Genomic DNA, 15,400 nt, shown 5'->3' with positions numbered 1-15,400 from the left:
TTAGGAGAGGAAAACAAAAATAAAACCTAGCAATTTTCCCCAAAGGTTCTAAAAATCCAGCATTTTTATACACTACAGAAAGAATTAAAATCAGTGATTTTTCGTCACCCTTCAATAGTCTGAAATTTAGTCTTCTGCTGGGGCTAAGTTACAACAAGAGGTGGTTTAACAGTATCTTTGAAATGGAAGATGCTTTTATAGACAAAGAAAGTCACGTGAATAATAAGAATTACTACTACACCTATTGCAGCTACCCTATTTTGTATGTTTGCTACCTGCCAGGTATAGCACTAGCTATAAAATCAGCAACTGTATACAGTTTGAACTAACATATTAATTTCAAATTCCATGAGAGGGAAGTTTCTGTAAGGCTAAGTGCATTGCTGCTTTTCTACACTTCTACTATATGATTATCTTGGGCAGATCTTCAAGGCAACAAAAAGCTTTCATTTGGGGATGTAAAGGCCCTCTGCTAAGCTGAGATGGGTGTAAATGACAATAGGAAGATGCCTATCTGTGATAATGAGTTCACACAAACAAATATTTAAATAATTTTATCTAGAACTTAATTTGAAGATCTGAATTTTATTTTAAGTCCAATCCACAGCACAAAGTTCCTCAAAAGCTATTCATACCCAAATGGCTTTTAAAAAAAAGCTCAGTTTATTAGCCATACCCACTACTGTGCTACAAAAACACAATATTCATTACAAAATAGACATTTTTTCCACTCCACTAGGAAAAACAACTCAAAATTATATTAATATCTTCAATCTGCCCGTTTGGGTTAGGATTTCTGTTTCTTTGGAAATGCCTCCTTAATAAGAGTTTTCCCAAAAGAGATCACTGTCCACAAACCAGACTTATTTTGCTCAGTCCAAATACTTTTTAAATTCATCTTTTAAAAGTAGATTAGCTCCCATAGTTTATTTTTTTTCCTCCTGGCAGCTATTTTGCATTCACTATATAATTCATGTTTAGAGTTCACATTAATAAAACTGCCTGTTAAATATCTTCTAAGTAATTTTATGTAATATAAAGTTTCATCTAGCAGAATAAAGCAGGCATTTTGCGTGTTACACTATTAGCAGATGGGAAAGTTTATTTCCAACATTTAAATGCCAATAGAACTCTCAGTAGAACATTAATAAGATAAAAACTATCTAAAGGGTTTTTTAAAATTAACCCTAGAAGAATATGATACTCTCCTTTAGAAAACAAGAAGTGTAAACAGGTAAATACATAAAAACCTACCAGCTCATTGCTTGTAGATGTGAGTCTTAGTTTTTCTTCAATTTCCTTCCCAATTTTCTGAACAGTTACCTGAGTCTGTTTAATTGCACACTGGGCTCTATGAAGCCTAGAAATATAAGTTATAGAAAAATGTAAATGAGTTGACAGTAAACTCAACAAAGAGCCTCAGATATAAATGACAAACCTTGAGGATACAAAGAATTAATAATGAACCCAATTTATTTAATTATCTAGCATATTCACAATGAAATAACAAGGAATACAATAAATCCTAAAACATTAAAGCTCTAAAACACCCTTTTTGTACCTGCCTGCCTGCCTCTGATTTATTGTCAGGTAAGATGAAGAACTCAAAGGAGTCGGGAAGAGCCCTGAGAAAGTAATATAGTAAAATCCTATCATTTTATAGATATGGAAACTGAGACCCAGTGAAATTAAGTGGATCGCTAAAGTTACCGAGAGAGTATCACCGTTATCAAAGGTGACTATTACTTCTAGGTATCCATAAAGAAAAAAGGAATTCACAGTAATCCCAGCTGAGAAGGCTGAATCAAAGCAGATAGCACTCTCAAAGAGATAAGAAAAAACCAAAAGATGATAGAAAAGACAAATAGGAGGAATTAAATACTTGGCCAGGTTCAAACTAGCAACTACATTTTCAGTAAGGTCTCTTTCAAGGAACACTGAAAATATTAAGAGCTATTTTTATTTTTAAGTTATGGTTTTGTGTTTTTGCTTCTTGGTCTCTTTATCTTTATTTTAATTTAATTTTATTTTGAGACAGGGTGTCACTCTGTCGCCCAGGCTGGAGTACAGTGGTGCAAACACAGCTTACTGCAGGCTTGACCTCCCGGGCTCCAGTGATTCTCCTACCTCAGGCCCCTAGATAGCTGGGACTACGGGCATGCACAACCACGTCTGGCTAATTTTTGTATTTTTTGCAGAGACGAGGTTTCACCATGTTGCCCAGACTGGTCTCAAACTCTGTGTTCAAGCAATCTGCCCGCCTCTCAAATACTAGGATTACAGCACTATGCCACTGCGCCTGGTTTCTTTACCTTTAAATATAGCTCGTGTATTTCTTATACATTTCTATACCAAATGGTCAAACTGTCTTTATTTGTAGATGACATAATTGTCATGTGGAAAATTATCAGAAATCTACAAAACAAACACTAAAATTAATAAGTTAATTTAGCAAGGTCATGGGATATAAGGTCAATATACAAAAAAAAAAATCAATGATATTTCTGTATGTAGGCATACCTCACTTTACTGCACTTTGCTTTATTGTGCTTCATAGATATTGCTTTAAAAAAAATAAACAAATTGAAGGTTTTTGAACAACCCTGAGTCAATCAAGTCTACTGGAGCCATTTTTCCAACAGCATGTACTCACTTCATGTCTCTGTCACATTTTGGTAATTCTCACAATATCTCAAACTTTATTATTATTATTGTATCTGTTATGGTGATCTGTGATCAGTGATCTTTGGTGTTGCTATTATAATTATTTTGGAGCACCATGAGCTGCACCCATATAAGATAGTGAACTTTATTGATAAATGTTGTGTGTTCTGACTGCTCCACTAATGGGCCATTCCCAGTCTCTCTTCCTCGCCTTGGGCCTCCATATTCCCTGAGACACAACAATAATGAAATTGGGTCAAGCCTTACAGTGGCCTCTAAGTGTTCAAGTGAAAAGAACAGTCCTACATCTCTCACTTTAAATCAAAAACTAGAAATGACAAAGCTTAGTGAGGAAGGGATGTGAAAAGCCAAGATAAGCCAAAAGCTAGGCCTCTTGCATGAAACAGTCAGCCAAGTTGTGAATGCAAAGGAAAAGTTCTTGAAGGAAATTAAAAGTGCTACTCCGGTGAACACGTGAATGATAAAGTAAAACAGCCTTATTGCTGATGCGGAAAGAGTTTTACTGGTCTGGATAGAAGATCAAACCAGCCACAACATTCTCTTAACCCAAAGCCTAATTCAGAGCAAGGACCTAACTCTCTTCAAATTTTTGAAGGCTGAGAGAGGTAAGGAAGCTGCAGAAGAAAAGTTGGAAGACAGCAGAGATTGGTTTATGAGGTTTAAGGAAAGAAGCCATCTCTAGAACATCGACGTGTAAGGTGAGGCAGGAAGTGCTAATGGAGAAGCTGCAATAAGTTACTCGGTAGCTCTAGCTAAGATCATCAGTGAAGGTGGTTATACTAAACAACAGGTTTTCAACATAGATGAAACAGTCTTCTGTTGAAAGAAGATGCCATCTAGGACTTTCATAGCTAGAGAGGAGAAGTCAATGCCTGGCTTCAAAGCTTCAAAGGACAGGCTGACTCTCTTATTAGGGGTTAGTGTACCTGCTGATTTTAAGTTGAAGCTAATGCTCATTTACAACTCTGAAGATCCTGGGGCCCTTAAGTATTATGCTAAATCTACTCTGCCTGTGTTCTATAAATGGTACATCAAAGCCTGGATGACAGTGCATCTGTTTACAGCATGGTTTTACGAATATTTTAGGACTCTTGAGACCTAATGCTTAGAAAAAAAGATTTCTTTCAAAATATTACTGTTCATTGGCAATGCACCTGGTCACCCAAGAGTGCTGATGGGCATGTACAAGGAGATTAATGTTTTCATGTCTGCCAACACATTATCTATTCTGTAGCCCATGGATGAAGGAGGCATTTCAACTTTCAAGTATTATTATTTAAGAAATACATCTCATAAGGCTAGAGTTGCCATAGATAATTCATTCTTCTAGTGGATCTGGGCAAAATCAATGGAAAACATTTTGGAAAGGATTCACCATTCTGAATGCCATTCAGAACATTCATGATTCATGGGAGTAGGTAAAAATATCAACATTAACAGGAGTTTGGAAGAAGCTGATTCCAGCCCTCATGGATGACTTTGAGGGGTTCAAGACTTCAGTGGCGGAAGTAACTGCAGACATGGTTTTAACAGCAAGAGAATTAGAATTATAAGTGGAGCCTGAAGGTATGACTGAATTGCTGTGATCTCATGATCAAACTTGATTGGATGAGGAGTTACTTTTTATAGTTGAGCAAGAAAAGTGGTTTTCTGAGATAGAATCTACTCCTGGTGAAGAAGCTATAAACACTGTTGAAATGACAACAAAAAACTTATATCATCATAAACTTAGCTGATAAAACAGTGGCAGGGTTTGAGGGGAAGGACTGACTCCAATTTTGAAAGAAGTTCTACTCTGGGTAAAATGTTATCGAACAGCATTGCATGATACAGAGAATCACGCATGAAAGAAGAGTCAACTGATATGTCAAACTTCATGTTGTCTTATTTTAAGAAATTGTCACAGTCACTCCAACCTTCAGTAACTACCAATCTGAAGTCAATCAGCAGTCATTGACATGGAGGCAAGATCCTCCACCAGCAAAAAGATATGGCTTGCTGAAGGTTCAGATGATCATTAGCATTTTTTAGCAATAAAAGATGTTCTAATTAAGGTATGTACATTGTTTTTAGACATAATGCTATTTCACACTTAATAGACTACAGCATAGTGTAAACACAACTTTTATATGCACTGGGAAACCAAGAAGTTCATGTGACTCGCTTTATTGCAATATTTGCTTTCCTGCTTTGTTGCGATATTTGCTTTATTGGGGTAGCCTGGAACCAAATCCTCAGTATCTCCAAGGTATTCCTGTATTAGCCCCAAACAATTGAGATACGAAATTCTTAAATAATACTTTAATGACAGCATCAAAAAACATAAAATACTTAGGGATGAAATAAAAGATGTGCAAGACTCAACCCTGAAGTCACAAAACATTGCTACAATAAAGAAGAACTAGTAAGTAAAAAATACATGTACATGGACTGGAAGATTCCATATTGTTAAAGATGTCAGCTTTTCCCAAATGGGTAAATAGCTTGAGACTCCCAATCACAGTCCCAAAGGATTTTGTTTCTGACAGAAATTAATAAGCTGATATTGTAATTTATATAGAAAAGCAAATAATCTAGAAGTGACAAACCAATCTTGAAATAGGCCAGATTTCAAGAGTTTCTATTAAGTTACATAATTAAGACAACATGGCGTGGTCATAGAGATTAAAAAATAAATAGATCAATAGAAGAGAATAAAGTGCACCATAATAGTCCTACACATATACAGCAAATTAATTTTTGACAAAGGAATCAAGGCAAATCAGTGCAGAAAACAAAGTTTTTTAAACAAAGGTGCTATGGAACACTGAATAAGCATAGAAAAAAAATCAATCTCATCCCCTATTTCATACACACAAAAATTAATTTAAAGAGGATCACAGTAAATATAAAAGCTGAAATCATAATACTTATAGCCAAAAATATAGGACTATCTCTTGCAACCTTGGGGTAGACAAATATTCAGTAGAGAAGACATAAAAAGAATTAATCATAAAATTAAAAAGGAATAAACTAGACTTTAAAAAAATGAGAAATACCTGTTAATCTTAACAAAGCTGCCATTAGGAAAATAAAACAGTCCATAGACTGGGAGGAAATATTTGCAAAGCACGTATCTGACTATAAAGAATTCTTATAAATCAGTAATCAAGACAGTCAATTAAAAATGGACAAAAGAGTGAAATAAACACATCACAAAAAAGATACAAGAATAGCCAATAAGCACAGGAAAAGTCACTCAAAGTCTTAGTCATCAGGGAAATGCACATTAAAATCATAATGAGGTGCCATTTCACACCTGTTAGAATAGATAAAATTAAAATGACAACACTAAATGCTGGCAAGGATGTGGAACAGCTAAAACTTGCATGCATTGCTGGCAAAAATGTATCAGGCTGGTGCAAAAGTAACTACAGTTCTTGCAATTATTTTAAATTTAAATTTAAATTGCAAGAACCCACGAGATCAGGAGATCAAGACCATCCTGACCAACATGGTGAAACTCCATCTCTACGAAAATCCAAAAAGTTAGCCAGGCATGGTGGCACACGCCTGTGGTCCCAGCTACTTGGGAGGCTGAGGCAAGGGAATCGCTTGAACCTGGGAGGCAGCAGTTGCAGTGAGCTGAGATCGTGCCATTGTACTCCAGCCTGGCGACAGAGCAAGATTCCGTTTCAAAAAAAAAAAAGGGCAAGAACTGCAATTACTTTTGCACCAGCCTAATAAAGTAACAGTGCCTTTTTTAGAAAGTGTTAGTTATTAAGTCAAACATATATTTAACCTAAGGCCCAGCAATTCTACTCCTAGGTATTTACCCAAGAAAAATAAAAAACATGTCTACAAGAAGCTTTGTATAAGAATGTTCATAGAAAACAATCCAAATGTCTATCAAAGAGGAGAACTGACAGTTGAGTTATATTCACATAATGAAAATCTACTTAGCAATAAAAAGGAACACACCACTGGTACATACAACAATATGGATGGATCTCAAAAACAATATGTTGAGTGAAAAAAGCCAGAAACAGAAAAGTCCATATTGTATAATTCCCTTTTCACAAAGTTCAAGAACAGGTAAAACCAACCTATGGTGACAAATCAAGAGTGGTTGGGACTGACATAGAGAGAAGAGGGAACAAAGCAACTATCTGAGGCGATGGAAATGTTCTAAGTCTTTATTTTTCTAGACGGGGTCTCACTTTGTCACCTAGGTTGGAGTGCACTGGCATGACCATAGTTCACTGCCCCCTCAAATTACTGGACTTAAGGGATCTTCCTGCCTCAGCCTTCCGAGTAGCTGGGACTACAGGAGCGTGCAACTGGGTCCAGCTAATTTTTTGTAGAGACAGAGTCTCACTATGCCCAGGCTTGTCTCAAACTCCTGGCCTCAAGCCATCCTTCCGCCTCAGCCTCCCAGAGTGTTGGGATTACAAGAGTGAGTCACTGCATCTGGCTTTGATGTCTTGATTAGGGTAAGGAGTACACCAAAACTCACAGATTTTATACTAAAATCTGTGCATTTCACTGTGTGTGAATTTTACCTCTGTTTTTAAAAAGTGGTCATCAATCCTAACCTGAAAGTCATCATATACATGAGAGGTTCATTTTCTTAGGCATTTGACGGTATTGCTACCTCTGCCAATATTATTATTATTATTATTATTATTATTACCACCATAAACCCTAGAAATATTCATGATATATTCTGTACTTTTAGAAATTGCCTGACATTTATTGATGATTTCTTAGGTCATATAAAAAGGACCAACTCTCAATATAGCTATTTTGTTCATGAGACCAGGAATTCAACAAATCCCTCGGGGCTCCTAAGGAATCCAATAGAGGAGACTATACTCCATCCTGTTGCCTCATGGTCTGGGTGTGTTTGTGTGTTTAATCTACACTGACAGTAATACTCTCTTAAAAAGATAGCTCTACAGTAATTTTACATCCAGGTAAGGCCCTGTGTGATGTAGTCCCTGCTAACACATCCTGTCTCATTCCTGATTATTTTTCACCATGTACCCCCATCTCCAGCAATACTGAACTACTGGCAACTCTCCAAACATATCCTATCATTTCTTCCTGCTGTACCCCTTTGTGAGTTGTTCTATGTGCCTACAAGTTCTTCACATCCCTTAACAGATAACTAAATTCCTAATCCATTAAGAGGAAGCTCAAGCAACCTCTTCTTCAAAGGCCTTCCCTGACTATTACAGACAAGTATAGGCAACTCCTTCCTCTGGAAATCTGCTACTTGTGTATGGCACCACAATAAATACTATACAACCCTAGTTTACAGCAACTGTTTATTTCTTCGCCTATTTTACTAGATCTTTCTGGGGGTAAAATAAATTTCATCTTCTCATGTATATTCCAAATGCTAAGTACAGAATGTGGCACAAAGGAGGGACTCAAAATATATTTGCTGGCTTAATGTCTAATGTCTGAACATAAAAGCACAGTTCCAAAATTTGATATTTTTGACATCAGTGGGAGATTAATTGGAAGATCAATGCGCGAGTTTCCTATATTTGTAACTTCAAAATAGTGTATCAAAATAAAAATCACATAGAGACTACTCATTCAAGTAAGGAAACAGCAATTTTTACTAAAAATGTTATCAGAATTCTAAAAATGATAGGCATCATCAACCCAGAGAAGAAATCAACAAAATAGCCTGTTACTTTAAAAGCAGGAAAGTGCTGTCTAAAACTTCACTGGTACTATGCAAACAACCTTGTCAAATGGTAAAGACTTTAAAAATAAAAATGATTCATGACCATAATTAATGTATGACTTCAACTATTTGGCTCTCACTGCCCCAGACGCTTTCTGATCTTACCTTAGGGGCTTAAAACACACAGACAGAGTCACATTTCCTCCAATCTTCAGTGTTATCCAAATAGACTTTCAGAGCCCCTGCTACATCAAGACAGAGCTAATAACATCCCCCTTTCAAACCGAACAGGAGAATAAAAGTTTGAAGTACTTAGACTTTGAAAAATAACATGGGACATCCTGATTCCCCTGGGGATAAAGAGGTGAAGGACTAACTAAAAAAGAAACAACTGCTTTACCTCCAAACTGGTTGGCCAATTTCGGAGGAATGTTTCTTGATTTTGCAAACTATCAAAAGAATCTATAAAGAAAGAAATATATATCATGTAGTAATATGGGTGAGTGGTCAATATCAACACTAACACCCTCAAGCTGAAATAAAACTCATCATCACTGCTGTTGGGAAGGAGAGATCAAGTAGCTATCTGATAGGTATTCTGGTGATAGGAAACACATGCATTCCTATTTTTTAATATGATTTGAGGTAATAAATTGAAACTGGACTAAAAAAGTGCTCTGAGGCTATGTATTTCTGTGAATGTAAAGATACACTGAATAAAAAAATATGTCAAGTAAATTATTAACAAAGGTTAACTGAGACCATGTCAATGAGATATTAAAAACAATCTCACTGAAGGAGAAGTTCTAAGATAGTATTGATCATATCACATCAGAAACCCTGCATTCAAGTTTAAGACAAAGAATGACAAATAGAATACCTACAAAGGCAGTGAAGTATAGTTCCCTATGGCTTGCAGAGAGAGATAAGAAGGGAGAAGAAATACAGGAAAGACAGGCATCTATGAAACAAATCAATACCTTATCATTAATGGTTTTGTATTTCATATGAAGGTGCTTAGATTTTTATTCTGAAGGCATTAGAAAACAATTAAAAAGTTTTAAGCTGGGAAAGATTTAACTACATTTGCACTTTAGAAAGGTATTTCTTCTTGTAATAAGGTGAATGGCACACAGAGAAAAGAGACTGCAAACAGGAAGGTTAGTGTGAGGTTATTCCAACAGTCCATGTAACAAATGGCTCTGTCCTAAATTAAAATAGTGACAGGGAAGATGGTGTAGATGTGAAAAGTGACAGAGAAGAGAGATAAAGAATGATGCTCGAAAACAAATTACCAGCATAAACATGAAAGACAAGACATCACTACAGATCCTTCAGATAGTTAAAAGGAATTAAGGAGAAATGATGAGCAACTCTATGCCAATAAATTAAACCTAAATGAAATAGTCAAACTGTTTAAAATCCACAAATTTCCAAAACAAACAAAAGAAACAGAAAATCTAAAGAACCACTATCTGTTAAATAAATTAAATTTGTAATTAAAAATCTTCTCACATAGGAAACTCTAGGCTCAGATAGCTTCACTGGTAAAACGCCAGTAGTATCAAAAATCTTTCCAAGAAGAAGAGGGGATGCTTTCAGTTTGTTTCATGAGGTTAACACAACCCTGATACCAAAACATGACATGAACAACACTATAGGAAAAAAAAATTATAGACCAATTATTACACATGAGCATAAATGCAAAAATCATTAACAAAATGTTAGCAAATCAACTCTAGTAATATATGAAAAGGACAAAGCAATTGGATCAAGTGGGTTTATCTGAGTAGGTTATACCATTCTGTTACTGACTGATTTTCAAATACTATACAAGGTTGGTACAATATTTGAAAATCAATCAATGACAGAATGAAGAAAAATGATCATATGATTATATCTTAAAAGATTCAAAAAAAGAAGCATTTGATACAATTTAATACCTGTTACTGGTTAAAAATTTTTTTAAAGCCCTCAACAAACCAGGAGGAAAGGGGAGCTTCCTCAATCTGCTAAAGGGTTTATAGAAAAAAATCTACAGCTAATCTTATACTCACAATCAAAAAAAAGGCATATGTACTCAAGGTCCAAACCATTATAATAATGCATTTTAAAAGTAAATAAAAGCCATAGGTATAGGAAACGAAGAAGCAAATCTACTTAAAGGTGCTATGACTGTGTATGTAGAAAAATCCAAAGAAATTTAAAATCCAACTACTAGAACTAATAAGTAAATTCCACAAATTGCAAGAGTTTAAATTAATATATTAAAAATCAATCAGTGTTTCTATATAATATCAATAAATAACTAGGAATAAATCTAAAGAAAGGTGTGAAAGACCTGTACACTGAAAACCATAAAACACTGCTGAGCTATTAAAGAATACTTAAATAAATGGAGACATACACCATTTCATGGATTGGAAGACATGATATTATTAAGCAGTCAAGTCTCCCTAAATTGATCTAGATCCAAAGCAATCCCAATCAAAAACCCAAAAGGTTTTTTTTGTTTAATAGAAATTGGCAAACTGCTTCTAAACTTGATATCCAAATACAAAAGACCTAGAACAATAAGAAAATGTTGGGGGGGGGCGAAGCAGGAAAAAGCTGGAGGGCTTACACTACTAGATTTTATGACCTATCATAAAGCTACAGTAAGTAAGGCAGCAATAGTCACATAGAACTAAACAAATAGATCAATGAAATATAATTCAGGGCTGGGTGCGGTGGCTCATGCCTATAATCCCAGAACTTTGAGAGGACAAGGTGGGTGGATCACCTGAGGTTGGGAGTTCAAGACCAGCCTGACCAACATTGAGAAACCCTGTGTCTACTAAAAATACAAAATTAGCCAGGCGTGGAGGCACATGTCTGTAATCCCAGCTACTCAGGAGGCTGAGGCAGAAGAATTGCTTGAACCTGGGAGGCAGAGGTTGTGGTGAGACGAGATCACACCATTGCACTCCAGCCTGGGCAACAAGAGCGAAACTCTGTCTCCAAAAAAAAAAAAAAAAAAAAAAAATATATATATATATATATATATATATGTATATATATATAAATTCAGATTATAGAAAGAATCATTGATACATACTCAATTTTTTGATAAGGAAAAGAAAACTTTGTCAACAAATGTCAGTGAAATAACTTAATACGCATATAGGAAATAAATGAACCTTAACCTGCACCTCACCTCATACACACAGATTAATTTGAGATGGATTAGGGACCTAAATGTAAAAGCTAAGACTACAGTGCTTCTGGAATAACACATAGGAAAATATATTCAAGAACTTGAACTAGGCAAAAATTTCCTTAGGGCATTATTGAGAAAATGAGAAAACATCAAGTCATGACTGAGAAAAAACACTCAGGGTGTGTGTGTGTGTGTGTGTGTGTGTGTGTGTGTGTGTGTGTACACCTGACAAAGGACTTCTATCCAAAATACGTAAAGAATTCCTACATAAAAATAAAAATATAAACAACTCAATAAATCAGAATAGGCAAAATATTTGAACAAACACTTCAAAAAATGAGATATAAGAATGAGCTATTAGCACATGAAATGGTGCAAATATCTTTAGTCACTGTAAAATTAAAAATCAAAATCAAAATGATACACTACTACAAGCCCTATTATAATGGCTAGAACTTACAAAACTGACAATACCAAATGATGGCAAGAGGCAGAGCAACTGGAACTTTCCAACATTGCTGGAGGGACTGTACAAATATATAACTACTTTGGAAACCTGTGTGGCAATACCTAACAAGTTAAATATGCACCTCTTGTATAAGCCAACAGTTTCACCCTCAGGTATAATGTGGGCTGGGTGCGGTGGCTCACGCCTGTAATCCCAACACTGTGGGAAGCTGAGGTGAGAGAAATCACCTGATGTCAGGAGTCTGAGATCAGCCCTAGCAACCCAGCAAGACCCTGTCACTAAAAAAATTAAATTAGCCAAGCATGGTGGTGCACACCCATTCCCAGCTACGTGGGAGGCTGAAGGGAGAATCCCTGGAGTTCAGGAGCCTGAGGTTACAATGAGCTATGACTGCACTACTGCACTCCAAGCCTGGTGACAGAATGAGTCCCTGTCTCTAAAAATATCAAATAAATAAATAAATAAAGAGAAAGCACATGACCACAAAAAAACTTGTGTAAGGTGTTCCTATCGGCTTTATTTATAATAGCCAAAAAGTAGAAACAATCCAAATATCCATCAACAGAATAATGAATAAGCAAACTGTAGGATATTCATAGAATGAAATACTACTTCACCAATAAAAAGGAATACACTGCTAATCTATACAACAATATGGATAAATTCCAAAAACTGTAAGTTAAACAAAAGGAGCCAAAAACCAAAAGAGTGCCCTGTATGACTCCACTTACAAGAAGTTCAAAAACAGGGAAAGCTAATAAATGATGAGGCAGTAAGAAAAGTGTCCCAGGATGGGAAGAATGAGGGTGTCAGAATGCTGGCAAATGAGGGAACATTTTGGATAATGAAAATATTCTATACCTTGATTTACCGATGGCAATACAGGTGTGTATATTTATTAAAATTCATCAAACTGTATGTGTGTGTGTGTGTGTGTGTGTGTGTGTGTGTGTGTGTGTATCTGTATTTTATTGTATATAAATTATACTGCCAAAGAAAAAGAAAAGAATGTTTGCTGGTGTATGGCTTGGGGAACCAGAAAAATGGCAATGCTATTTACTGCAATGTAGAACACAGGAGGAGCAGTTCGAGAAGAAAGTTCTATTTTCAGTTGGAGGTGCCTGTGTAACATCCAAGAGGATGTGCTGAATATAAGTTGAATATAAAGATCTGTTGCTCAGGAGACAGATCTTGGCCAGAGATAAAAATGTGGCAATCATTAGCACACAGATGGTTATGAACACTATGAAAGTGAATGAGATCACCCTGAAGACTGTGTGAATGAGAGTAAACAGGACCTAGAACAGAAACCAGAGGAACATCAATATTTAAGAAATTGGGGAGAAAAAAGTTCTGCAAAAAATTCTGAACTAGAATATCCAGGGAGAAGTAGAAGGACAGCTCAGAGAGCTGGTGTGACAGCAGTTAAAGGAATAGCACATCTCGAGGGAGGAATGACCAGTGTCACAAAAATCAAGTAACCTAAGGCCTAGACAGTTTCTACATATTTAGCAGCAAGGACTTAATTAAAGCCATTTCAAATCCATTCACCTCACCCCAGATCCACTGCCACCTAGCCAATAGCCCTAACTGGTTTCTTAGCTTCGACTCTTATTCTTCTCAATTTTATTCTGTACTTAGTACCAAAGAACCCCTGTTCTTCATTTGCTCAGTTACTAATTGTAGTTTATCCTCCCCAACAGCATCCAGAATGCCTGCCTTATACACATCTAAAATTGTATTTCCTTAGAGACAGCTAGAAATATCACAATCCACAAACTTACAATTTCAAAGATTCATGCTAATGCATCTAGTACCTCACCACTTTATCTTTCTTCTTCTCTAATGGACACTAACCTTTTAGATACTCTAGGCCCTCTAAAGCTAGTGTGTGGTTGCATACACAGTTCCTTTCATTATGTACCTATGGGTAATTAACATACAGGTACTTCTAGTCATGTTGACAACATCTTCCATCGATGATAAAAGGCTTTTTCTGGTGTCTGAAAGGCGTGATCTACATTTTTCCACACTAAATGCGTTGTCCATTTTTTAAATAATTCTATTCAAATAAATCCACCTATTCAAATAAATTTTATCAAATAAATCTGCTCCATGATAGTCATGAATCACTGCAGTGCTCCGGAACTGACATCACAGTATACTAGTGCTGCCTTTTCCCTCACTCATACTTCCTGTGTTCGCTCACCTAAACCTATTGATTCTTCTTTCCCAATGCTCTTATCCACGTAATTTCCTTCTCATCATTCCCACTGTAAGCACTCTGGTTCAGCATTAATAAAAGGCCTTCCTTACTCATCTCTGCCCTCTTCAACCCATCTGCAACACTGCCATCAGAATGCTCTCCTAAAACACAGATTTCAATAGTGTCCTTCAAAAAATCAAAACAATGACATATGGGGTATGGAGATCTTTTAAGTCTTAGTGTATCAATAATTAGAATGACTACAGGCAAATTTGGGCTCTTTATACAAAAGAAAAAAACCACCATGTACTCGCACCAAATAATCACAGATTCTAAAAAACGTATGATTAGATGTTATTCTTTGCTTGAAAACAGCCCAGGGCTATTTAAATAAACATTAAACTCTGTTGTTTTAGCCTGGCAATTCAAAGTCCAATGAAATTGAGCTCAGGTATAATAGTATTAATATTTACCAGAAACCTGAGGCCTAATACAGTGCCTGGCACATAGAATATATTTATTTAATAATTCGTTGGTGAATGAATACACATTTATTTAGTGCTGGCTATGTGCCAGGCACTAAGCTAAAAACTTGAAATGGATATTTCATTTAATTCTCACAAAAATCCATAGATGTAAATATTCCCGTTCTACCTGTGAGAAAATTGAAGCTGGTAAGTGGCAGAATCAGTATTTAAACCCGGGTTTCTTTAACTCCAAAGCCTGTGGTCTTCACTGCTTCCTGATTTCCCACCCACAAACCCATCGTTCCCAAGCTAATCTTGTCACCATCTCCCACAAACCTTGGCATCAGTAACACCTTACATGTTAAATAATTTTAGTTTCCAAAGTGCTTTTTCACAGACACGTTATTTAGGTTAAACCTTCCAAATATGTGTGTCGAAGCTCAGTATTCCTACCCTTATATATCAGTTGCTGTGTGCTTTTCTCTTCCATTATTCTACGATTCCATTCACAATATAACTTGTATCTCAACTAAATCTGCTGCTGCATTTTATCCCACTATCTTTGGGGTAGGCAGAATTCTAAAATGTCACCCCAAGGTTCCCATTCTCTGCATAATCCCCTCCTCTTGGTTATTAGCAGGACTTGTGAACACCATAGGATATTACTCCCAGAAATGTTCCTTTACAAGGTGAA

General features: G+C 36.0%; 1 protein-coding gene across 3 annotated transcripts in view; it reads right to left on the bottom strand.

Moving 5' to 3' along the window:
• UVRAG (UV radiation resistance associated) overlaps positions 1-15,400 on the bottom strand; it is a 318,236-nt gene that overhangs the window by 170,507 nt on the left and 132,329 nt on the right. For all 3 annotated transcript variants that reach the window (XM_008020188.3, XM_038005456.2, XM_038005455.2), the window contains exon 7: positions 1,255-1,360. In XM_008020188.3, the coding sequence (XP_008018379.3) occupies positions 1,255-1,360 (106 nt within the window). The remainder of the gene's footprint in view (positions 1-1,254; positions 1,361-15,400) is intronic.

The sequence above is a fragment of the Chlorocebus sabaeus genome, chromosome 1 (assembly GCF_047675955.1).
Source record: "Chlorocebus sabaeus isolate Y175 chromosome 1, mChlSab1.0.hap1, whole genome shotgun sequence".
NCBI classification, from domain to species: Eukaryota; Metazoa; Chordata; class Mammalia; order Primates; family Cercopithecidae; genus Chlorocebus; species Chlorocebus sabaeus.
This window is presented reverse-complemented; position numbering and strand designations above follow the sequence as displayed.